The sequence below is a fragment of the Microtus oregoni genome, unplaced genomic scaffold (assembly GCF_018167655.1).
Source record: "Microtus oregoni isolate MIOR12 unplaced genomic scaffold, Mior012 000043F_ref0000047, whole genome shotgun sequence".
Taxonomy (NCBI): Eukaryota; Metazoa; Chordata; class Mammalia; order Rodentia; family Cricetidae; genus Microtus; species Microtus oregoni.
This window is the reverse complement of record NW_024543210.1, coordinates 10,191,373-10,217,989: the sequence shown is the minus strand read 5'-3', so window position 1 is coordinate 10,217,989 and position 26,617 is coordinate 10,191,373. Positions and strand designations below refer to the sequence as shown.

At 41.5% G+C, this 26,617-nt stretch overlaps 1 protein-coding gene across 10 annotated transcripts in view; it reads left to right on the top strand.

Annotated features, from left to right (window-relative positions):
• Nucleotides 1-4,993: 4,993 nt before the first annotated feature.
• The window catches only part of Unc79 (unc-79 homolog, NALCN channel complex subunit), a 241,101-nt gene continuing 219,477 nt past the window's right edge, over nucleotides 4,994-26,617 (top strand). For 9 of the 10 annotated variants that reach the window (XM_041633346.1, XM_041633349.1, XM_041633348.1 and 6 more), the window contains exon 1: nucleotides 5,537-5,641. In XM_041633346.1, coding sequence (XP_041489280.1) covers nucleotides 5,620-5,641 — 22 coding nt within the window. In that variant the 5' untranslated portion in view covers nucleotides 5,537-5,619. Of the gene's footprint in view, nucleotides 5,457-5,536; nucleotides 5,642-26,617 lie in introns of those variants that run through there. The other variant, XM_041633347.1, reaches the window with a different exon arrangement.

The window sequence follows — 26,617 nt, the reverse complement described above, 5'->3', positions numbered from 1 at the left end:
AAAAAAATTTGGATTTTATCCTAGATACCGTGACTATTATGTTGTGGAGGCTCTGTGTTTTGTTATATTCTGTTTATGGATTCCCTACCCCCAAATCCTCCCAGGTCCAACCCATCTTCCCTTCCACCTTAATCCACAGCCTTTCTCTCTCTCACTAGGAAACAGACCATCCTCTAAAATAAATAATAAAAATAAAAATAAATAAAAATAAAAAAAATAAAAAAATAAAAAAAAATAAATAAAAATAAAAAAATAAAAATAATAAAATAAAATAAAACTGGAATAGGATAAAACAAAGAAGAAGAATAGCCAAAGAAAAAGGAGTGTTGATTTTTAAAAAAGCAGTTGTTTAATTAAATACAGACTAACTCTTGGGCATGCGCAGAAATCTTTGCTTAGCTCTTTTGCTCCCCGTTTGGGAGTTGCTGCTTGTGTGTTGTCCATGGATGTGTCTGGAAATCAGCTAGAGATTTGGGGGGAGAAACAGAATCTGTTCCTCTTTTGCTCTGGCTCTGTCTTATAATTCTCCCCTCACTTTCCAGCAGCTGTAGTTATTTTAAACTACGTGTTTTGCTATTTTTGGTAAGAAATGCTTTGAGCACACTATTGGAGTATTTAACCGTTGTGAGTAGCAGCCTTTAGCCACAAGCAATGAAAACTCATCTGGAGCCATTTCTTTCTTCCAAATGTTGATGACTCTTGAGAATCTCTCCAATACTTTGAGAGAGTGTTTTGGTCTTTTATCCAGGGTTTATAATTATTGTTTGTGGGAACATAGGTCTGATAGAGTCATTTATTTGGCCATAATGGAAATAGAACCTGGAAGGAGTCTAAATTGGTATGATCACTTCAGTGAGGGATTCGACAACACCTAGAAAAAAAAATTGAACCTGCCCTTGAGAATTATTATCTATGGACATAAGGGCATATATCACAGTGCTCACTGAACTTTGTTTTCCGAAAAGAAAATTATCGCAAATGATCTAAATTTCCACCAATAAGATCGTAAGTAAATTAATTGTGGGATAGTTCTATGAATCAATAAGCAGGTCGGGGAGATGGCTTAGTGGGTAAAGTAATTGCTGTGTCTTTAATCCCAGCACCTAGGAAGCAAAGACAGGCAGATCTCTGTGTTTGAGGCCAGCCTGGTATACAGAGCAAGTTCTAGGATAGCTGGACAACACAAAGAAAAACAAAACAAAAGACCCAAACACACAAACGAAAAGATTGCCAGAGCTCCTGTCAATCTGGGTGTGGTAGCCTGCCAGTGATCCTGTGGTGAGATGGGAAGCAGAGACAACAGAAGTGATCAACAAGAGAACTTACATGAAACGAGGTGTAAAGGAAAGGACAGACACTTGAGAGGTTGTCCTCTGACTTCCCTCCACACATTCCACACAACAAATAAATAACCGAGTGCTAAATTGGCATGATTAACTAAGAATGCGATGTTGAGCAGAAAGTTTTACAAATACATCTATAATTTGGCAATAATTATATAAACTTAAAATATGGGAAATAGAGTGTAGGTACATCGTTCATTTGGCAGAGTGTTTTTGTTTAGTGTGAATGAAGTCCTGGGTTTGATTCTAAGCACTACATAAACTAAGTGCAGTAGTGCATACATACACTCCTAATATCCAGGAGGTGAAGACCGGGATCTCAGAAGTTCAAGGTCATTTTTGGCTACTCTATGAGTTAGAATCTAAACTGACATGCATGAGACTTTCTGAAAAAACAAAATCTGCCTACCTACCTACATATCTATCTATGAGATAGGGCTTGGGACATAGCCCAGTGTTTGCTTAGCATGTACTGTGCAGACACAAGAATAGAATGTATAAATATATATATATATTTTAAAATTGAAAAATTAATTTTGTGTGTAGGTGTTTTGCCTGCATGTATGTCTGTGCACCACATGCATGCAGTGTCTGTGATGCCAGAAAAGATTTTGGAACCCCTGGAACTGGAGTTACAGGTAGTTATGAGGAGAGTAGCAAGTGTTCTCAATCACTAATACATTTCATCAGCCCCCAAACATATATCTTTGTGGATCTATGTACAGAAGATTTTTAAAAAAAAGATTGCATTTTAATTGTTTAAATGTTTATGTGGGGAGAGGGTTGTGCACATGTGTGCAGGTGTCCATGAAGGTCTGGGTCATGATATCCCCCTAGAGTAGCAGTTGTGAGTCGCAAGTTTGTCCTGGGAACCAACTCGGGTCCTCTGGAACAGCAGTATGGATTCTTTATTGCTGAGCAATCTCTCCTGTCCCATAATAATTTTTATAAGGGCTTCTATTATCTGTAAAATATTTTATTTCTGGAACATAAATATTAGGTATAATATAATAACATTAAGATCTGGTGGAGCTATGTAATGATATTAGTATTCATGCTATCAGTTATCATTTTTTTAGAAGAGTTTGTGCTTAAGGGTTCAGAGGGTAAGAGTCTATGATGGCAGAGCAAAGGCATGGGGCAGGAGCAGGAAGTTGAGGTTTCACATCTTGAACCACAAGCAAGAAGCAAAGAACAGTGTGTACCACAGAGGTCTAGGGAAGAGGGAGTTTTTTTTTTAAAAAATATTTATTTATTTATTTATTATGTATACAATATTCTGTCTGTGTGTATGTCTGCAGGCCAGAAGAGAGCACCAGACCTCATTACAGATGGTTGTGAGCCACCATGTGGTTGCTGGGAATTGAACTCAGGACCTTTGGAAGAGCAGGCAATGCTCTTAACCACTGAGCCATCTCTCCAGCCCCGGGAAGAGGGAGTTTTAAAAAGGAATAGGGAACTATTTCAAACGTTGGCCCCAAGAATTAAAATAATTGCAGTTGGGTAACAGGGAATGATTAGTGACTGTTTGAAGTATCTATTGCACCAGTAGTGAACAGCAAGTAGGCAAGACAGTGCAGGTGGTTCATAGAGACGTGGCTACTTGTTCAGTTGAATGATTAGTCCAACTTTTTCAGAGTGGAAAAGTTCTCTATGTGCTGAGCACTCACTTATCCAGAACAAACGGAAGCATTTATAACTACAGGCAGGGTTTAAGAAGCAGAGGCACAGCTTCTGCAGTGGATAAAAGGTAGCAAGAAAGGTTGACCCAGGCAGGAGACAGAGAGAAGAAAAGAAGGAGTGTGTCCAGGCTAGTGAATTAACCCAATCGATCACAAGTCAGAAGGCTGAACTAGTGAGAGTCAAGGCTGAGGAGTAGTGTCAATGATGTGAACGAATTGAGGCGTTGAAAGGTCCCACAGAGAACTGATCTGAATGGACGGGGTGCATGTGCATGTGAGCATCCTGAGCAGTACTGCCAACAACAACGACCTCTCCTGTGCGCTGGCTGCCCTGGGCTCTCACAGGCATGCTCATCTAATCCTGACAATGGCTTTGGATAGGACTATTGTGTCACTATTTTTTTTATGAGAAAATCTAGACATAGAAAGTGAAAAGACTTGAATAGGACCACAAAGAGCAGATCTGAAACCCAGATCCAGGTTAACCTGGGTGGCCATGACCTCAGCAGTGTCCAGTTCTCAGTGTGGAAGTGGAGGTTAAATGACAGACACAGAAATGGCTGGCAGAGAAGGAGGTGGGGATAGTTTCCAATGCATACTTCTTTCCTCCTTTGTTTGGTGTTTGCACAAGCCACTTTTTTCCCCTTTCAAACTTCAATTATTGTTTTCTTTATTAAAACCTCAAACTTCTCAGAAATTTTTGGGTAAGTCCTTAAGTTTTCCTTTATTCACGCAAAACATTTGCCATCTTCTCAGAAATTTTTGTTATAGTCATAGCTTTGTTCGGACCGACTTCCATTTATTTTATTTTATTTACTCAAGATTCACCATCATTCTTCACAGAATTATTTTATCTTTGCCTGAAGACGGTGCTGAGGTTTAGGAAGTGAACAATAGTTTAGGGCGATAGCCCGGGCAAGTGCCAACCTACCTACTAATAAAGCAATCACACGGGCATCCTCAAGTGCCAAATCTCTGCTCGCTTGTGTGCAGTTCAGCAACTCTGCCGTGTGTACCATGGACAGCTCCCTAGAGGTCCCCCCCCCCCCCCCCCCCCCCCGCGCGCTTGGAATACCGTGTACTTGTTCACAGTATTTTTTTTTTTTCTTAGCAGGCAAAGATCTGGATACTTAGTACATTTTCACAAGGAATTTAGTATGACTTCCCTTAACTTGCAGATCATTCTTCATGAGATGGAAGAACACTGGTTTTATAGATACTAAAAATCACTCCTCGACTTATAGTTCCTATTGCTTTTGTTAAATCAGTTTGCTATGATCATTGCCCCTCAGTTTCCCACCTGAACGACTTGAATGAAGAATGGTTCTAAATGGCTAGCAGTTAGCCGCAGTTTTCCATTTTAAAAGAACTCTCACCTCCGCTGTATTGTTTGTCTGCCCATTAATTCTGGGTGGCAGGATGGATTGTATTGTTCCCATTTTACAGATGACGAAGAACCACAGACTTGGAGAGATGGAAAGAACAGCTGGGGGAGAAAGCGATGGGACCTGGGTCTGGGATCCGGGTCTTTTAGGTCCGGGCTTCCAATGCCTTTGTTACTTTGAGGTGGACTGTCCAGGCGTCTTCCGATTAATATGCATGGTCCCTTTTGATCGCTTCCCATTTCTATTGGTTTCTGCTTCCCAGCAGATAAAGGGGCTTCCCACCGCTCCCAGGCTGGACTGCTGTAAGGAGCATATCTGGGTTCTTCCTGTCTCCAGTTTCTCCTTTTTTTTTTTTTCCTGTGGACCTTCCAGCTTCACCATCTATGGAAATCTCCTCCTTTCCCTAGCTCCAACCCCCATCCCCTCAAGTCTTCTCACAGCCCCCTGGCAGTGGGACCTCCCATCGCTGAGCAGCAGCAGGAGAGCCCATCCGCCAGGGGACGCAGAGGGCACGGAGCGCAGCACGCCGGGAAGCCATGCAGAGTGTTACTTCTCCATTTCCTTCCTCGCAGTCCTCGGGAGCACCGTCGTCGCCCTCCGGCCCGGCTGTGTGCAGCCCGCCCCGGATCCGCCTCCCTGCCCTTCCTCCCGGAGGCTGAGACGGCGCGTGGGACGCACCTGTGCTCCTCTCGGGTCACCGCGTCGAGGCGCCGGGGGCTGCTTCGCCCGCAGGATCTACGGGCCTGGAGAACGCCAATGGGGAGATCCAAATGGTCGGGGACTCCGGCACTTTAAGAGGCTTTTCTCTGGGAAACACCCGGCCCCTCCGTGCGCCTTATGAATGGAAATACTCCTCCCCCGGTCGAGCCCATTTTCCCATTTCACCAGGAGCCGCAGCTCGCTCTCTCCTTTCGGTCTCCCCGCCCACATCCACGCGGGCAGCTCCAGGAGGGGACGGACAGGAAGCCTTTGGCCGCCCATTAAATCCCACCCATTTCTCCGGGGGCGATTTCCTAACCTTCCGGGACCGAATTCTGCAATTTGATGTGCGTTTTGTCCGAATGGTAGCGACACGGGCCTAAGGGAGGGGGAAAGCGAGGGGGTGGGGGGTGGGGGGTATGCGCTCTTTTCCTCGCAACATCGCTGGCGGAGCGAGGGAGCTCACACGACACAGATTTTGGGGCAAAGCCTTTCCATCTGGACAGCACCATGTCCACCAAAGCGGAGCAGTGTAAGTAGCAGCCGGCCCGGCGTTCGGCCCGGCCTCCGGCTGGGAACTATCGCAGCTGCGGCGTTTGCGGCTGCTGGGAGACCTTGGCATTGTGCTGGTGCGGGGGTGGGGGCTGAGGTTGGGGCGGGTGGCGGGTGGGGGGTGGAAGGAGGTGGGGGAGGGTGGACGGCGGAGGCAGCGCGGCGCTGTCCCCGGTGCTGAAAAAATAATGCAGTGTTCTCGGGCTAGCGGTGGGGTTCTCCAGACTGAAGACCCCACGAGATGAAATTAAAATGGGGTCATTCTCGGGAAAAAGAGGCCTCGTATCTTTCAGATAAACATTTCGGTATCTCTTGTTGGAGTGGGGGAAGGGGGGCAGCGGCAAATCAGGGGCGGGGAACTGTCAGTTGCAACCAAAGCCTTCCCGGCCTTCTGAGCATGCCCAGTTCTTGGTGCTGGAGCCATCGGGGAGTTTGAGTCTGCAGTTTCCACTTCGGGTGGAAGAGGCAAGAAGGGAGAGAGGGGGGCAGGGAGCAGGCTGAATTCTGCATAAGGAAAATTAACTCACGAATAGCAACACCGATGCTAAAGCTAGCCTCCACTGTGTGGGTCTCACAAGACAGTGAAAGGGGCGCTGGGAAAATGATCTAATTGATCTAATGATTTTTCCATAGAGCAGGCTTTCTTTGTAGGGCAGCTTACACAAACTCTAATAGCACAGGAGGAATTTGGTTGTACCAATAACGACTGACTCTGTGCTCGGCTGGAAACAACATGGTAACTCCATGTGGACGGAGAATGTTTCCAGCATGGGCCGCATAGTATCTCCTATTGCAATGCGCACTAGTAGGCCTTGGGTATGTACTTGGTGGGTTGGTTGATACGAATGTTTACCTGAGTGCACTTGAGGGATTCAGGAACTTAAGCTTCTGTCTGTAAATAAATGATCGTTTCATTTAGCAATTAGTTGGTATTGCAAAAAAGCTTATCTAGAACTTATTCTTCTAAATGATTCTTTGTTTCTTCCAAAGCAGTTCATGTTTATTCTGATAATGCTGTCCCTATTTAAGCTGTGTAATTCTTTGCAATGGTACTAACACCAGTTTTGGAATGTGGAAAGATAAGATGCAGTATGCCATTTGCCCACCACACAAGACTGAACAGGCTGACGATCACACAATTCCCAGGTAGATACTTCTTTAGAAACTGTGTGTGCCCGCTTTCCACCAGAGCTTCCACAATGATTTCAGAATCCAGAACATCTGGGTTTACACACTAGTTTTGCCTCTGTTGACCTTGGGCAAGATAACTGACCCCTCTGAACTCCATTTCCTCATCTGTAGACGCGGGGTGAAGCTGCTGATAGTGTAGTTGTGATAATAAATGAGAAAATACTCATGAACTATTTCCTGAGTCCATCAGTAGCACATACCTAAAACATGATAGCTTTAAGGCTGACAAGCATTTCCCATTTCAGCTGTCCATCTCTTCTAAATGGTGAAGAAAGTCCTCTGTGACTTTTCTTTGCCTGTTTTTTAAAAGTCAGATCTACCTTCAGAGTTAAATTCTGTTTCTACAGAGACTTTCAAAAACATCGGATGCACTCAGTTTAGAGTACCCATAACACAGTTAGAGACAGGGCAGAGCCTCCCACTTGAGGTCATTAGTACCCTTAAGATCATACTGTGTCCTTGTGGCTGAGAAGCCCCACCACTTCTGATTCATTTGATTCTGTAGTTGCATATTATGTAAGTGATTTCAGGTTAAAGCCAGTGAAAACCACTGTCCTCTTACTGTGCTTTCTCCCCTGTGCTGTATTTTGATGTCTGCCTGGTTCTTTGTTTTGCTTCTTTCCTGGGCAGTGAATGCCAGAATGAAAAAATATTCTAGACCAGGCTTTGGCTGCGTAGTGTAGTTCGTGGACTTAAATACAACTATTTTAGATTTGTTCGCAAAAGCAGATGTTTTATTCTGTAGAAAATAAACTGGACATTGTATATTGGGTTAAGACATGTGCAACTGAGATTTGTGTGCCCTTCTGATGACCTGTGAGACTTGGGTCAATTAGCTTAATAGTTTTGTGCCTTAGAGTTCCATCTCCAGAGTAGGGGGGAAATAATAGCTGTTGTTGGAGGGCAAAGGAGAGAACTAAACGGAGGCTGTGGAAGGGGTATGGAGACTTTGGGTCTGTAGGCAATTTTAAATTTCAAGTTAGGAATATTCTCTTTTTCTCCTTTATGCACTGTGTTGTGCACTTCTGGAAATAGAGCGACAGCCCAAAAAGCTGCATGGTGGATGATGGTAAATACTTCTTACTAAAGTGAAGTTGCTGATTGCAAACAGTTTATCCTTGGTCTTGGTAGGAGGATAGCTATTTGGGAATGAGAAAGAAGAAAGAACCAAAAGGAAGATTTTCCTCTTGTGCTGGGTGTGAAGATCAACAGAGGGAAGAGGAGATATGGGGGAGTCCTTTTCCCCTCTGCAGTCAGGAGCACGCATGGCACAGCTTTCTTAAGGACCCAGTATCGGGAGGATTAGGCTTAATATAATGTAACAAGATGATTTTATTACTCCTTTTCTTGGAGCCTCCTGAGAAGTGAAGGCTTCACATACAGGAAGTGGATAGAGTTTGGTTGAAGCAGCAAGAGGAAGTGCTTGCATTTCAACCCAAACAGATTATGTTTACCTCGGAAGTGTAGTGTATCACTGAGCTAGGTCAAACAAGCTTTATTTTTTGTGCAGTAGCGTTTTCTTTTACGTGTTAAGCAATAGTAATGGAAGATAGACGAGTTTTAGCGAAGATGTAGTTGGGAGCCTGGGTGAGACATCCTGCCAGTCTCTGTGTTGTCTGCAGAGTCTGCCTGCTAACAGGAGGTGGATGCTCCCTAGCAGTCTCTCAGGCGACTGCAGAAGGGACAAGTTCCCTTTCCTCTGTGCCCCACCTCGCTTCTTACAGAGTTCATTGTAGTGAACATGTTTGCACAGCACATACAGAATTGGGAATGACTCAAATAGAAATTCATGATTTATTTGGACTTCTGAAAAGGATTCTACCACTCCTCCCCCAACTTCTTTTTTTCCATTGGTACTTAATGCTAACCAACCTGGACTACGTTGGGAATGCTTTTTAGTATGAATCTTTGCTTTTAACAACAGCGAAAGTTAAGAGTTGGGGCTCTAACATAAGATTGTGGCCTTGGTTTGAATTTTGACTCTGCCTCCTGCAAGCTTAGTGACCTTGAGTAAGTCAGTTTAACTCATCTGAGCCCTGGCTGGGTCATTTATAATGTGGAGCAGGTAACAGCAGGTGAAGATGGAATGAGATGGCCTATGAAAAGTGCTTGCACAGAACCCTGGCACACAGTACGGATGAATCAGATGTGGTTTTTATCATCAAGAGTATGAACCACGTGTTTGATTCCGAAGTGGGGATATTTATAAAGTTTGAGTCTGACTTTCTAGAATGCAACAAAATAAAAAAGGTGATATTATTTAAAGAGGACATGAAGTATCAGACTAGACTACATTCCTTGTCTCCTCTGCATAGGGACCCCTGGAGTTGATATTTCTAGCAAAATACTGGCTTGCTATCTACATAGAACCTTTCTAAGGCGTGACCTGGCTATCTGTCATCTTTTGTGTTATGTGACAGTTGGTAAACATAAATCCTATGTATGAATTCCCATCAGAATGTCTGTCAACCTCGGAAATTAACCACTAATAATTTAAGCTCAAAATACCTAATTATATAATAGAAGTGAATATGTACTATTTTTAATGTGTTCATTAACTGAGTGTCTTAATAACTAAACATATTTTTAATTACATTAGAGACATTTAGAAAAATATGTGTTTGTGCATGTGCGTGCGTGTATGTGTGTACTCACATACCATGCTGTGCACGTCGAGGTCAGAGTATGACTTTCAGGAGTCTCTTCTTCCACCATGTGAGGTAGAGGGACTGAACTCAGGTTGTCAGCCTTGGTAGCCTTTATCTTTACCCACTGAGCCATCTTGCAGGCTGCAGACAAATTCTTTTAAGACTGTATCTACTTAGTAGTTTGAGGTTGAAGCTGTTCCTTCTTATGCAAACTTAAGGGTCATGCTGGATAAATCAGTAAAATCTTATTTGCATATGATAAAGTCACCAGGATAGAAAAACATTCTTCCTTTGCACACAGGACTATTGTCTGTAGTCTTGTAAAGTCTTTGCATAGCACCACAGACTGGCTTCTTACAGAGGAAATGTTTCTTTTCTTCATATATGCAATAATTAGTATTTTGTGATTGTAAAACAAACTGTTTTATTAACTCATGTTTTACATGGCTCCTCTGTGTTGTTTGACACTAGTTAATACATTCCTTAAACTCTCTCATGTTTTTCATTATTTCTACTCAGAATTATTTTTTTAGGGCTATGTTTTGTTTTTAAAATATTTTCCCAAGATTTCATATTTAATCCAGTTTCTTTCTCCCCTCCCCAATGGGGTCAGTTATCTCCATCACATGTATTCCTACCAAATATAATTTTCTAATTGAAACATCTATCTTGAACCAGATGCCCTTATATCTCTTCAGGCATCTTATATGCAGATAAGCAAACTCACTGTATTGTGTTAAACTGGTACTTAAAAAAAAAACGTTGCTCATCTCAGTGAGTAGCACTACCTGTTATCCAAGTCAAAAAAATCATGAGTCTTCCAAGACTGTCACTTTTTACAATACCTAGTGAAAAAGATGATAAGTTCCTCATCTCCTAGCTCACCTGACGTTCTATTTGTTTTATATTTTCACTGTGCTTGGAGTGGGATGCTTATTTAATTCCATCATTGCACCATGCTTTTTACCCGAAATGCTCTTCACCTCTGTTGTCCTTTTTGTAGTGTGGCTGGAGCTGACTTAAAGCCGAATATTTAGCTTGTATGCCCCACCCTACTGCCCATCTCCTCTGTGTGTACTTAGATGTCACACCAGATTCCAGTAATTAATATTATCATTAGTTCCCTTAACTTGGTGTGTATTGTGTTCATATCTGTGTCTCCTGGATGCGTCACGTTGCTGGTGCACATTTTATACAAAAAAAATGTTTCTTGAGGAAATAAAAATGATTGAGGGTGGATGAAATATTTTTTTTTGGTATGGAAGGATTACATAATCAAGTTCTTGAATATGGTTTTATGCTTTCCCTCTTATTAATATGAAATTCTGCTCTCTCTCCAATGTGAATATTGCATAAAATGTATGTTTTTAAAATGTATTTATAATTGTCAAAAATACTTGAGAATATAGTTGTTTAATCAAATGTTATAGTGTTTATATAGCAAATTATGCTTTTATTGTATATTGCTTGTGGTTTTGATTCTTTCTAATTAGCTAAAATTTCCTTTTATTGTGTTTAGCATAATAATTATGATTCATAATTGGTAGGCTGTCTTTTATTTCACAAGCAGTCTATTGTAAGATAAAGTGGCAGTACATCAGAAATAAGAGACCCTTTGAGGTGTATTCGAGTTCTATGCAGATTGCCCAGCCATGTGTAAGATTGATGTTGAATTCTTGCATACAGTCATGATATATTAGATCAGTGGTTCTCACCCTTCCTAATGCTGCGACCCCTTAATACAGTTCCTCATGTTGTGGTGACCCCCAACCATAAAATTATTTTCACTGGTACTTCATAACTGTAATTTTGTGATTGTTATGAAACATAATGTAAGTTTTTTTCCCCCAAAGAGATCACAACCCACAGGTTGAGAACCACTGTTAGACATTCGTGTGAATAAATCTGTTACACTCCGAAGAGATATGGTAGCTCCCTGGAAATGAGCACATACTGGCTTAGATGAGAAGTCTACTTCTTCAGAAAGTATGGAGAACTAGCTAACATGTGCTCACCAATAGTCTAGCTTTCTGCGGTGAGGACATTGCAGCCATTCTATGTAGGACTTTAGCTTCTTTCATCTGAAGCATTCTATTTCTCTTTGTTGTCTCTCTCTCTGGCCCTTCAACAGCATATAGATCATCATGAGTTTTATTTTATAGTTGGCATTGGGTTAGAATTAGAGGGTGTTCGGCATTTTGAGGTGTCTTTCATTTTCACCCATTCCAGAGACTGACACATGGATAAAACTGAAAGGACGTATGTACACATGTAAGTTATGCATATGTGGTGTTATTTTAATTTTAAGAACAAATGGGTTTGCCTTAGAAGTAGAAAAAGATAACATAATTATATAACCAATTTGGCATAAAGAGTTATATATATTTGGGGCTGGGGAGATGGCCCATTCATAACCCATATAATAAAAATGCTGGGTGAAGTGTAAGTTTGTACACATGCGCACACACACACACACACACATGCACACACACAAAGATAAGACAAAATAAAGTAAGGCAAGATAAAAGGCAGGCATGGTGGCTTGCACGTTAATCTCAGGACTGGAAAGCATGAGATAGACATATTACTGGGGCTTGCTGATCTGGCAGCCTGGCCTACTGGAAGAACCCCAGGTCAATGAGAGACAGGGTAGATGACACTCTAGAGCAACCATTCTCAATCTGGGGGTCTAAATCCCTTTGAGGGGGGTGTTGAATGACCCTTTCACAGGGGTCACATATCAGATAGTCTGCATATCAGATATTTACGTTATGATTAATCACAGTAGCAAAATCACAATTATGAAGTAGTAACAAAAATAATTTTCTGTTTGGGAATCACCACAACATGGAGCATATTAAAGGGTGGCAAGATGTTGGGCGGTGGTGGCATATGCCTTTAATTGCAGCACTCAGGGGGCTCAGAGACAGGAGGATCTCTGTGAGTTGGAGACCAGCCTGGTCTACAGAGCGAGTTCCAGGACAGACTCCAAAGCTACAGAGAAACCATGTCTCAAAAAACCAAAAAGAAAAAAAGAAAGGGTCGCATCATTAGGGAGCTTGAGAAGCACTGCTCCAATGGACTTGTCCCTGAGGCGTCACCTGGCTTCCACAGGCGCCTACACCTGAGTATGTACACAATGGTCTCCTCACTTCTGCTCCACAAGACAGTTACACGGATTTGAATCTTAACCGTTCTCAGGAAAGATTAGGTATTTATTGTTTTTGCCCAAGGCACTTCGGTATACATCAATTCTAATGTCAGCTCCTAGAGAGAAGAGCTAGTATACTAGTAATCTGGCTTTATCGCCTAAATATGGCCTAGATAGATCACTTTCTGTTTATTCTTGCCATTGCCACTTAGCTATGGAGTTGAGCACAGCCCTTCTCTACTACAACAGCCTTCTAATGTGCTTCCCTTGTCTACCTCCATCAGACTGAGCTGTGGGCAATCCCGGGGGACATGTTCTTGATTGATGATCCATGTGGGGAGGTCCAGCCCAGGACGGGCGGTGCCATCCTTGGGCAGGAAGGCCTGAGCTATAAGAAAGATAGCTGAGTCCATTACTCCAATGTGGGTTTCTGCCTCTGTCTCCATCCATCGCCAGATGAAGGTTCTATGGGGATATGCAAGATATTCATTAGTATGGCTATAGGATCGGGCCATTTCAGGCTCTCTCTCCTCAGCTGCCCAAGGACCTAGTTGGGGACAACTCTCTGGACCCCTGGGAACCCCTCTAGAGTCAAGGCTCTTGCCAACCCTAAAATGGCTCCCTTAATTAAGATACATACTTCCCTGCTCCCATATCCATCCTTCCATTATCCCAACCATCCCATGGTCTCTGCTTCAGGTCCCTCCTCCAGACTCCTGCGTGACGTCCTGCCTTACGTTCCCTCAATGATGGGCTATACCATTTAAAGCAAATCAGCCCTCCCCGTCCCCAAATTCTTTTTGGGAAGTGCTTTATCACAGCTACAAAAAAGCTAAATAGAGCACTGCTCTTTTTCCCACCAAGTCTACTTCACATAGCAGCTTGGGTGAGCCATCAAAAATACGGAAACCGGCATGTCGTTGTCCTCAGTTTTAAAGCCCATCGGTAACTGCCCATCAGCGCTGACCTGTAATAGAGCTCTCTGACTTTGCGAACAGAGTAAATGCTTTCTAAGCAGCTGAACACTGAAACATACAGAGGGTAGCCACTGTTCTGTGGTAACATAATGAAGTTCCCAGAAACTTGCCTTATTCCACCACAGTGCATCCCAGCTGTTCCTCACCTGTGCTCACCTAGTTAGTGCAAAGTGCAGGGACCGTCCTCTCCAAATGTGAATGTTCTTTAGTTCCACTCATAATAATGACGAGCTTCTGGCCGGCCACACCCACCAGCTGTGTTCCATAGGAATAACTGTTAAGTTCATTTGCTTGCATTCCCTACCCATGCAGCTGGCGAAAATAAAAGGCTGTGTGTGACCATGTCTGCATCTCCTGTGGCTTCTGTAAGAAGCCACCAGAACCTGGGTGGCTTAGAACAGTCACATCAGCTGCAGTTCTCATAGCTCTTGTACTTGTCTGTCTTCCTCCTTGAAACAGGTCTCATGCTGCAACAGCCAGTGGTCTCGAGCTTACTGTTCTGCCTTCACCTCTCAGATATGGGGTGACAGGCATGTACCACATATGTGATTTCCTGTCTTGCTTTTTAATTTTAGTAAGAACACGCTGGTATTTCTCTTTTAAGTAAGATAGTCTTCTAGATCCTGGTAATATATTAGTGAAGTATCCATCTATCAATTTTTCACTTTATCACAATGAAAAATATTTATTTTATGTGTGTGTGTGAGTGCTTGCATAGATGTATCTGACCACTTGCATGCTTGGTGGCCCAGAATGCCAGAGAGGATATCAGATTCCCTGGACCTGAAGTTCTAGGTGGTTGTGAGCAACTACGTGGGTGCTGAGAAATGAAGGCCCTGGTCCTCTGGAAGAAGAGCAAGTGCTCTTAACTCCTGGACCATCTATGCAGCCTCCAGAGTTGTTATTCATGATTTATTTAGCATGAATGAGTTGAGTTAAATTCCCTTTCTGTATCAGGGCGACCATGTGATGTCTTTTAACCTATTAATATGCTGGATTAGATGTTTGGCAAACTTTGAGAGGTTTTGTGCTGATGGTAATTGGTTGGTTTGCAGGATTTGAAGAAGGTAGAAGGGAGTGAGTTCTAGTCAAGATCTGGAAACAACCTTCTGTTTAGTACAGGAAGTGAGTTTGGGGGTTTTGTCTTGCCCCACAGTGTAGGAGTATTGAGACTATTGAGTCTTTAATGTGCTTAGTGTTCCCCTGTGAAACCATCTAGTTGGGGCTCTTCATCTTCATCATCATCTTCATCATCTTCTTCTTGCTTTTTTTTTTGTTGTTTGTTTTTCAAGACAGGATCTTCTTAAATAGAATTTTTGAACAACTTCTTTTCTGTTCGTTCTATGACACATTTTCTATTTAGACTTTCTGCTTTTTCTACTCAGGTGAAATTTGGCATGTTTTATTTCTTAGAACAACAATAATATATTTCATGTAAGTTTTCAATGTTGTTTATATGAGATTATGCAGAGGCCCCCTATGAATTCAAATTGATATTTACTTCTCCTTTTCATTTGTAGTGTTATGTGTTTAGTGTCGTGTGTATGCTTTCCCCTGGGTCTCCTACCCATTAATTTCAGCTTTTCTTACCCCTCATTTCATCATCTAAAAAATACTTATTTTTATTTGTTTCCTTGAGTTTTGGGATTCTATTAAGTTAACTCTTATCAACATAGGCATTTCATATAATACATTTTTGATTGACACTCCCATTAGTGGTAGCTTACAGATTTCTGGTCACAGATTTGAGATGTTATTGTCATTTTCAAGAAATTCTGCAATAGAATCACATATTCTGCTAAGAGTCATTTACACTATAAATTCCAGTGTGGTAGGGTATTTTGTTTTTCCATCTTGTTGATTTCTGTTTTTATTGTGCTGTGTTCTGAAGATGATGTGCTGTTGTTATTCCTGAAAACCTTCAGGTTTTCTCATCCATGCTTGTCCATGCTTGTCCATGTTCCATGTGTACGTGTACTTGAAAGACAGCCGTAATGTTTATTATTGGCACAGAATATCACACATGACAGATAGCTTAACTGTCTTAAATCTAAGATGATTCCTTATGTACGCTGGCTGGTTAGCTCTTCTGCCCTCACTGATTGTTAGTGTCCTTGGCCAAACTGGGAGAGGTATGTTGAGATCTCCTTTGCTAGTGTGTTTTTGCCATTTCCTGCATCCATTGTGTATTACTACTCACGGAAGTTACTTGTGTTCTGCTGTGTGTATAAATATCAGTGACTAACACCTTCGCTGTGAGTGTGGCCTAAAGCATCAGCATGTGCCCATGTGCATCTAGGAAAAGTTTGTGACCTTGTCAGGTATCAAGAGTGCGGTTCCTGTTTGCTTCTTTGTATGTATGTGTTTATCTGCTACATCTTGTTTTTAACTTGTTTGAGCCTCTTGGTTTCAGGTATGTCTTTTCTATTCCGTGTAGTGTTGAATTTTTCCTTATTAGCTAATCTGAAAATCCCTTTCTTTCAATAGGTCAGTTAAACCTGTTTACATCTGCTCATAGGATGAATATGTTTGGCCTTAGTTTTACCATATTGTTTCTTATGTCTTTTATATCAAAGGCTTTTTCATTATGTGATGGAATTTTAATTTTCTTATTTGTTCTATTCATTAAATTTATATTAATTCATTTATATAAAGGTAATTAGCTCATGTATTTTTCAGCTAATTATTTCTCTACATTGAATATTACATTAGAATTATCTGTAGCCCCCCCCCTTTCCCAGTATCTGATATAAAATAATATCCCTTTGTTTATACTTAATGCATATTAGTGAGTCATAGCTCCATGCACTATTTATTCCCCAGGCTCTCCTGCTTTTTAATAATTGTACAGTCATTACCGTGTTCTCTCCCTGTAGCCATGGAGCACCATTGTTCTAGCTGGCTGTTGATAGTCAGTGCCCACTGCTCACTCCTTCTAAAAGATTCCATCTGAAGGACTCACAGGAGCAATGCTCCCTGATTTTGGCAGGTTTATGAAGGTTTGTTTGTGGCTTTGTACTTGAAGGCTAGCTTGGGTAGATATAAAACCCTTAGCTTATATTTCCCTTACTCAGGTCTCTTAAATTTGTTATATTCTATTCTTTGGGGCTTAAGAATTGGTAAATAATCTATGGCAATATTATTTCTATTATGTCTCTTTTCTTGCTTACTGATTTTGTCTGTTTGCCCAAATGACCTTTTTCTTTGAAGTAGCTTTGACACAACATGATTCATTGCTTGTCATGCTGAAGTCATTGCTGTGTGGCCTTTCAATATTCAATTTCAAGATATTTTAGGGAAATGTTTTGGAAATATTATTTTGTCCTATTTTGGGTATTTTTCTCATGATCCATATCTTTTGCACTTACCTCTTTAACATAATTTTATGTCACATATGTGAGTATTTTCCCTGCACATTCATCTGTGTCGCTGTGCATGTCTACCTGTGGAGGCCAGAGAGAGCACTGGATCCTCTGGAGGTAGAGTTGCCGATGGTTGTGAGCTATGTAGGCGACAGGAACTGAACCCAGATCCTCTAGGAGAACAGTCAGTGCTCTTACTTGTTGAGTCTTCTCTCCTGTCCCTGGACCTCTCTCTCTCTGTGTTTTTAAATTACCTTCTGAGTAGATAAATTTCTGTTGAGTTTTTAATTGATTAATTAGTAACTAATTAATTTTGATTTTTTTTTTGAGACAGAGTTTCTTGACCTTGGCTGTACTGGAACTGGCTTTGTAGATCAGGCTGGCCTCAAACTCACAGAGATCCGCCTGACTCTGCATCCTGAGTATTGGGATTAAATGCATGCTCCATCACTGCCTGACTCTGTTGAGTTTTGAAAATCTATCTATCTATCTATCTATCTATCTATCTATCTATCTATCATTTTTTAAAAAAAACATTTATTTATTTTTCACGTGCTTGTGTGAGTCTATAGGCATCTCTCTCTCTCTCTCTCTCTCTCTCTGTGTGTGTGTGTGTGTGTGTGCATGCATGGATGTCAAAAGAGGCCTTCAGGTGTCCTTCTCCATCACTCTCTATGTATTTCTTTGAGGCAGGGTCTCTCCTTGAACCTTGATAGGGCTTGTGCTATCTCAGCTAGGCTAGAAGTCAGTAAACCTCAGTGATCTTTCCATCTCTGCCCCCCTCAGAAAGGGTTAGAAGTGTTTTCAGGGACAGCTGACTTGTGTGAGTGCTGGGATCTGAACTCTGCTCCTCATGATTCTCCAGCAAGCATTTATTGATGAGCTATCTCTACAGGCCTGTATTTTTTTTTAAAAAAAACTACTCACACAGTTATTTATTTTATCAGTTATTTTTGAACTAGCCTATTTGTGGTGATTCTACACATATATATGAATACATTTACTTAGTCCTTAATTTAAAATGTTAAATATAAATAAAAATTGACACCATTTAGCTGAATATTGCTTTCTCATATTTACCACCTTGTTATCTGTATAAGCTTATAATGCGTAATCATCCACATTTGGCTATATCATTATGTTTTGTTTTGTTTTCCAATTATGAAAACAGTTACATATAATAAAATCGATCCTCTTCAAAATGTAGCTGGAAGGGTTTTTCTAAATTCATACATTCGTGTAGGCACTATCACAGTCAGAGAGACAGAACCCTCACTGTAGAAGAGTGTGTGTGCCCTAGGCCAGGATCTTTTTCTATCCCAGCTCCAGGAAGACACTTACTTTTGTGTCCTGTCTTTCATAGAATTTTGCATAAATGGATTCAGCCTTTCATGCTTATCTTTTGTTTTTCTCTTTTCTTGTCTCATCCAAACAGGAACTGAGACAATCAGTTTATAAGGAGGAAGGGGTAATGTTGGCTCACAGTTTTAAAGGTCGTTGTCTGTGGCTATCTCTGGGTCTGGGTGAGCTGGCACACTCTGGCAGGAGCACGAAGCCAAGAAAGATGCTTAGATCTTGGCAGTCAAGGAACAAAGAGAGAGAGAGGAGAATATAGCTTCCCAATATCTCTTTCAGGGACACACCAATGACCGAAGTTCTTCCCGTTAGGCTCCACCCCTTAAAGGTCCCTCCATCTTCTGAAAGTGCCACAGGCCGGTGTCACGCGTAATAAACGGGCCTTTGGGACCACTTAGTCAAACTACAGAAGCTCTTAATCGGCACAGTGTTTTTGCGGGTCATTTGTGCCATCATATTTATTAATGTCGCATTCACATTATGGCTCTGTAGCATGCTGTGGCATGTGTATATTGCATTTATTTCCACATTCACCATTTGGTAGATATTTAGATCATTTCCAGCTTTTGGACCTTGTGAACGGTGCGGCTGGGAATGTTGGAATATCTGTTTTCATGTAAGATTTTTTTATTTCTTTGTTGTCTGAGCCAGCATCTCACTATGTATTCCATATTGGCCTAGAACTCACTTTGCAGTCCAGGTTGGCCTTGAACTTACAGTGTTTGTTCAGCCTCAACTTTTCAAGTGCTGGGACTGTAGACATGGCCCATGTGCTTGCCTTTGAACATGTATTTTACTTTTTTGTGTGTGTGTGTTCATCTGTGGTACATGTATGTCACTATAGAGATGCATACTTTGTGTGTGCACATGCAGAGGCCAGAGCAGCATGTCAGGTGAACTCTGTTGTTTGCTAGCTTATTTCTTTGAGGCAGGGTCTCTCACCACACTGGAAGCTGGGCTGGCAGGCCAGTGCGCTCTTGGAATTTTCCTGTCTCCACTCTCGATGCTGAGAATGTAGGCACCCATGACATGCCTACCTCTTTATGCTAGAGATGTGAATTCAGGTCCTCATGTGTACACTGAGTCATACCACTTACCCCTGTTTATACCTTTTGTGTTCAATACCTAGAAAAGAATTGCTTGATATTATGATAAATGAATATTTAATGTCAAAAGATATTATCTTAGTGTTTTATATAAAGTGACGGCAGCATTTCTCACTCCCACTAGAGATGTAGGCGAGGGTTCCCGTGTTCTTTATCTTTGCCCGTACTTGATGTCCATCATCTGAATTCTTATCTTCCTAGTCAGGTGTAATGGAATCTCCTGTGATTTTAATTAGTATTTCTCTGCAGACTAGTGATGTGCAACTTATTTTCTCATGTTTAGCTTATCGGCTGTTTGGGTATCTTCTGGACAGTGCCTGTTTCAGCCTTTTATTGGTTTTATTGAGTTGTAAGAGTTTTGTGTAAGCTGTAGGCTCAAGCACTTCTTTTTTCTGAAAAACTTGCTTCCAATATGTAGTTTACTTTTGTATTTTGTTAAGTATGAATTTTAAAAAGTGAGCTTGTGTGTGTGTGTGTGTTTGTGTGCGCGTGTGTGTGCGTGTGTGTTGACAGGTGTGCAGGAGTGAGTGCTGGCGTGTGGAGGAGAACCTCTGCTGTCAGATCAGGAAGGACCCCTTGAGACAGGGTCAGTTATTGACTTGGGCTCACTTGTTAGACTGTTTAGCCTGTAGCTTCAGGCATTCAATCGTCTTGCCTCCCCAGCACTGGGATGGCAAGTGTATGCCGCCACACTTGGCATTTTTATGTGTGTTTTGGAGACAGAACTCAGGCCCTCGTGTTTGTGAGCAAGCATTTTGTCAAGCGAGCCATCTCCTCAGCCCCTAGTTATGGTTTTAAAGATGAAAAATTTTAAATTTCATAGTCTATTATGTAATTTTTGCTTTTATCATTTGTGTTTTTATCATTTGTACTTTTTGTCCTATTCAATATTTTTTTTCTGATTAATGTCATAAATATTTTCTCTGATGTTGTCTAGAAATTAAATTGTTTTGACTCTAAATTTTAGGTATGTGAATACTTTAGAGTCAGTTTTCATGTGTACTGTGAGCTATGGTTTGTGGTTTATTGTTTCCACATACAATATCAATTCACTCAGGCTCCATTTGCTATGAAAACCATCTTGTCTTTATTGAAGTCCCTTGGGACCTTTGCTGAAAGTCAGTGAACCGTGTCTGTGTAGATTTATCTCAGGGCTCTGCTCTGTTTATCCATTTAAACCCTTCTCTTTATTTCAAGACACACTGTCTTTGTTATTCTGTGTCTTACATTCTTTTTAAAATTTGTTTCAGATAGGTTTTAAAATCAGTCTTTTAAAAAAATACTTGCGTTTTGTTTCTTGAAAATTTTGAGGAGGATTAAGATATTAGCCCGAGTCCTCTGCTCTTTGGAGAAACACACACACGTGCATGCATGAGCACACACAACCACATGCATGAATACACACATGCATGCACGAACACACACATATATGCATGCATGCACACACATGCTTGCATGAGAGTACACATACTCACACACCCATGCATGCATGCATGAACACACATATGCATGTATGAGCACACACACACGGAAGTCTTATTTAGTTACCCTTTACAAGGTTGCATCTTTAATTAGATGTTTTTCTAAGTAATTGGTGAATGGAGTTCCTTTCTCAATTTCATTTCTTGGGGTTTGGGCATGGAGCTCAGTGGTGGAGTGCTTGCATGGCACGTTCAAGTCTGGGGGCCCATTCCTGTAATTCCATCACTAGGGAGGCTGAGGCAGGAGGCTTGTGATCGCCTAGGCTAGCCTGGGGTATGTTGTGAATTCCAGGCCATCCTGAGCTTTAGTATTAACCCCTATCTTAAAAAACGAAACAAAACACCCCCCCCCTAAACAAAATCCAGAACAAACAACAGCAGAACCCGCCAAGGGGTTGGGGAAATGGCTCAGTCTGTCAATTACTTGCTGCACAGGGATGAGGCACTGAGTTTGAATCTCTAACACGCATGCATAAAGCTAGTTTGTGTGACACACACCTGTAACCCCAGCACTGTTGAAGCAGAGACGGAAAAACCCTTAGGACTTATTGGCCATCCGATTTGACCAATTATTAAACCTCAGATTCCGTGAGAAACTCTACTTGAAGGAAGTAAGATGGAGAAAGATTGGAGAAGATATCCAGTGCCAACCTCTGGCCTCCACACGCGTGCATAGGAATGTGGATGTGCACTCACGAATACACACATGTGAACACGTGACTATACGTGTTTGAACACACACACAAATATAAAAAGCAAAGTGCCAGCCGACAACAATAAAAGAGTTAGCTTTAGACTTTTATTTTCTAAGTGGTTGTTGTGCAACTATGCAGCCTTGGTTTTGTCTTTTCGCTGGCACCCCAGGCACACTCGATTATATGGTGTAGCAGGTTGGTTCACATATCTCTCCTATGTTGCCTTTTATTTTTTTTAATCACCTTATTGCATTGGCCTGGACCCTGGGAACAAGGTCAAAAGAAACAACGTGGTCAGATGTTCTTACAGTTCTGAGCCTCTCAGGATTAGACCAGCCTTGTATTCCTGAAATAAACCCCTTTTGGTTAGAATCTACATCCTTTTGAAACATTGTTGAGTTCAATTTGCCAGTAATTTGTTAAGGATTTTCCTGTCTAAAAAATACTGGCCCATAATCTGCCCCACCCCCTTTAACTGGGGTAAAATTGCTCTCACCAATTGAGTTGAGAACAGTTTTCCTTTTCCATGTTTTTGTGAGTTTGTGAAGAGTTGAAAGCTCTCTCTCCATCTCTCTGCTTCTCTCTCTCTAAGGTTTAGGTTCAGCTCTTTAGTCAATAGAGCTGCCATAGTTTTTTTTTTCTTTTTCCTTTGGTGGGGGTGGTATGATGCAGGCAAACAAACTCAAGCTTAGTTCCTGCTGCTGTGAGGCCACAACACAGATCACTTCTGTGACCTGAAAGGGGTAGGGGTTTCTTTCCACGAGCACACAGTCAGTTAATTCTGCAGCCATGTGAGGGGGGCTGGAGAGATGGCTCAGTGGTTAAGAGCATTGCCTGATCTTCCAAAGGTCCTGAGTTCAATTCCTAGCAACCACATGGTGGCTCACAACCATCTAAAAATGAGATCTGATGCCCTTTTCTGGCCTGCAGGCAAACACACAGAATATTGTATACATTAAAAAAAAAAAAGCTGGAATGCAGCCATGCGAGCTGGGTGTTCTCCCGTTGGGCTCCCTTTTGACACTGTTAAACTAGAGACCCCAAAGTTTGGGAACTATTTCCTCAATTATGCCTGTCCCCCCCATATGCCACCAAGACCCCACTGGGCTTCACCTGAACACCCAGATCACCGTCTACAAAGCACACACTTCAAACTCAACTCAGGATTTATAAGCCTGCTTGAGTCACTCACAGAACCTCAGGGAACCGTGCTTGCTGGTTTCTTATGAAGGACGCTGCAAAGGTTCCAGATGAACGATGTCTGGGGCTGGGGCATGAGGGAAGGGGCGGGGCTTCCATGCTCCTCCTGACTGTACCACTCTCCAGAATCCTCCATGTACTCTGTCGTCTGGAAGCTGTCAGAACCTTGCCTTTTGTGTTTTCATAGAGACCTCGTTGTATAAGCGTGACGGAAGCCGTAACCCCAGCACTGGGCTGCATGCAGGAGGATCTCATATCTGGATCTCACTGGCTACCCAGTCTAGGCAATCCAACATGCACACATTTTTGTACATACCTGCACAAACCTGTGCACACATGTAAACACAAAACCCCCAGATATACATACTGTCTCAGGTCAGCTGTGGTTATCTGTGTCTTTCAAGGCATTTGTTCATCATGTCCATTTGGCAGATTTGTGCAGAGGTCTATGTATTAGCATTAAGTTGTTTGTGGCAATTCCCCTTTTGTTTGTAGAATTTCTTGCTGTATTTTAAAATTTGCTATAATTATAGTGTGGACAAGTGTGCTGTGTGTGTGTTTGTATTTGTATCTGTGTGCATGCATGTACACTTGCCTGTGCTCACCCACATAGAGGCTGGAGACTAATTTTGGGTGTCTTTAGCTTATTCTTTTGAGATAGGGTTTCATGCTGAACCTGGAGCTTACAGTTCCTTCTAGACCAGCGGTTCTCAATCTGTGGATCATAGTCCCCTTGGGGGAGGGTGTCGAATGACCCCTTCACAGGGGTCACATACCAGATGTCTTGTGTATTGGATATTTACATTGTGGTTTATAACAGTAGCAAAATTACAGTTATGAAGTAGCAACCAAAATAATTTTATGTTTGGGGGTCACCACAACATGAGGAACTGTATTAAAGGGTCACAGCACTAGGAAGTTGGAGAACTACTGGTCTAGACTGACTGGCCATTGAGCCCCAAGAATCCACCTGTCTTGGGGGTTAGAGAGGTACATCACAGTGATTGGCCTTTACATGGATGCTGGGGATCCGAACGTGGGTCTTCATGCTTTATCCACCAAACTGTGTCCTCAAACCTGTTCCTTTATTTCTAATATTGACAACTACTATCTATTTTTTGTTCTTGATTTTTATGGGTAGAGCTAATGAATTTCATTGGTCCCAAAAGCCAATGTTTGATTTGATGTCTTTCTTAGTGGCACCGTTTTCCTTGTTTGGTTTGGACTTAATTTTCTTGAGTTTATTGAAGTAAAAGCTTATATTACTGAATTGAAACCTTGCTTCACTCACAATGTGTAAAGCAGCTTTAAAGCCATGCATTTCCATGTAAGTCCCACTTGAAGTGTATCTTGTTATCCTATCGTGTTTTGTTTTGTTACAGTGAGGTCACAGATGTGTACCACCACATTGGCCCACAATTTTAATAGGTCATATTTTCATTATTTGGCTCAAAATATTCTCTAACATCTGTGGTTTGTTTATTTATTTTTGAGCCTGAGATTTCTTTACCAGTTAGCTTAATTCCAAATATTTGGGATTTTCCCGTTACTCCATTGTTTTTGATTTTGAACATAATTACACTCTGACAGAGAATGTATTTTGTGTGCTTTGACCCTTTCTCACTTTTAATGTGACTTGTTTTATTATCCCAAATATGATCTGTGCTGGTAAATATTCCATACATATTTGAAGGTAATGTATTTTGCAGTTGAGTGATACATTAAATTCTTCTATATTTTTCATGAATTTTTGCCTTGCTTCCCCAATCAGTTATTGATTAACGTGTGTTGCAATCTTTGCCTATGTTTATATGATTTATGTTTTCTTTAAATCTATCAGGTTTTGCTTTGTGTGTTGGAAGTGTTATTACAGGCATGTGATATTTTCCTGTTCGTGTCTCTTTTACTATTACAAAGCCTGTGCTTTGTCTGTTAATGTGTTTTATCTTCATAGTTACTTTATAGGATATTGATATTGCCACCATGACCTGCTTTTGCTTATTGTTTGTGTGATATATTTTTCCATCTGTATCTTTTCAATATTCTATACTGTCCTATTGGCTTCCTAGCTATCTTTTTTTTTTTTAATTTAAAACTTAGTGGTTGGTCTGGAGATGTGGCTCAGTTGGTAGAGTAGTTCTTGTGTGCATGAAGTTCTGCGTTCAAGTATCAGTGCTGAGTAAGATGGACGCAATAGTACATGCCTGTGATCCAACACTTGGAGCCTGGATGCAGGTGGATTGGAAGTTCAAGGTCGTCCTTAGCTGCAGAGACAGTTTAAGGCTAGCCTAGGTTACATAATACCCTGCTTTGGAAAAACCTAGAAATGGTTGCTTTAGCAATGATAATATATATTCTTAATTTGCAATAGCTAACAAAACATAATATTCAGATTATATAGAAATCCTGCAGCCCAATAGGCTTGTGTCTGTTTTGTAATGGTAATATGTCTACATATGTTATACGGTCCCAAGGGCAACATTATAATTTCAAGTTTTCAGAGTACATGATTAGTAAATAAATTAAGAGGAAAAGAAATGCTTTTGTATTTTTTTTTATCAAAATCTTTTCAATTGCTGAGACCCTCTCTCCTTCCTCCCCTTTGTCCCTCCCTCCCTCCTTCCTTCCCTCTCTGTTTTCTTTCTTTTTAACTGGGGAGTAACTTTTCGTTCTTGCCCTGGAGATTCGAGTTTCTACCTGATCTCACTTCTTATTTGCCCAACAAACAGCTTTGACTTTTTTTTAGTCGTATAAATCTGCTTGTGACCAAATATATTAGCTTCTTTGTTTTTTTGTTATTGTTTTTGTTGTCAAATTATTTTCGTCTTGGGGCTTTCAAGATATCTTGGTTTTTGTTTTTACTGGTGTGGGGACCGAGTGGCTCACACTGGCATGGGCTCCCAATGTGTTTACTCCTGGGTGTATATTGTGTCTGAGAATTTCTGGCTTTTGGGAAATCTTTGATGACTCTTGCTTCCCATGCCTCTGCCCATTGTTCCTGCTTGTTCCTCTGAGAGTCTCACTGAACAGCCATCCTGTCCTTTGTATTGTCTAGCAGGCCTCTAAAGTTCTTCATTCCCCACCCCCCAGATCTTTTCCCTATTTTTCACCTGGGATACTTTCTATTAATCGTCCCTCTGTTTTGTATGTCCAGCTGCTGAGCACATCTGGTGAATTTTATTATTTTAGGCCCCAATATGCGAAGTTATATTTTTCAGCTCTAGAATTTTGATCTCATTTTTCTTTTATTTACTTTTTTTAAGGTAAATTTTTGAATTCTACGTACCATCGTGTCTTTGTGAGTGGGTGCATGGAGATCAGGGGCCAACTTTCGAGAGCTGGTTCTCTTTCTACCAGCTCCAGAGCTTCTGCCTGCCCTGCCACTCTTTTGTTAACCTTGTCTGTGGAGACTCCCCATCTCTCCGATGAGAGTCTTGTGCATTGAAAGCATGCTTTATTTCATCTAGGACAGGACAGGTGTAGAGACTGAACTGACAGTTGTTTCTTTTTGGTGTTGAACTAGACTGACTGTCTTCTTACATGTCATTATCCGGCTTCTTCCTTCTGTCCATTGTCTTAAAGCAATCCCTGGATCTCATGAAGTTGTGCAGGCTTTGGGCTTTCATATTTCCTGTAGGTGAAGCTGTTGACTTTAGTAAGGTAATGACACCTTCAGTTGGGGTTAAATTGCAATCTCAGTCTCTCCTCTTCTCTCCCCATCTCCCTCTCTCTCCTTTATTTTATTTTTGTTTTCCCTGAGGCAGGGTCTTCCTCTGGAATCCAGGTTGG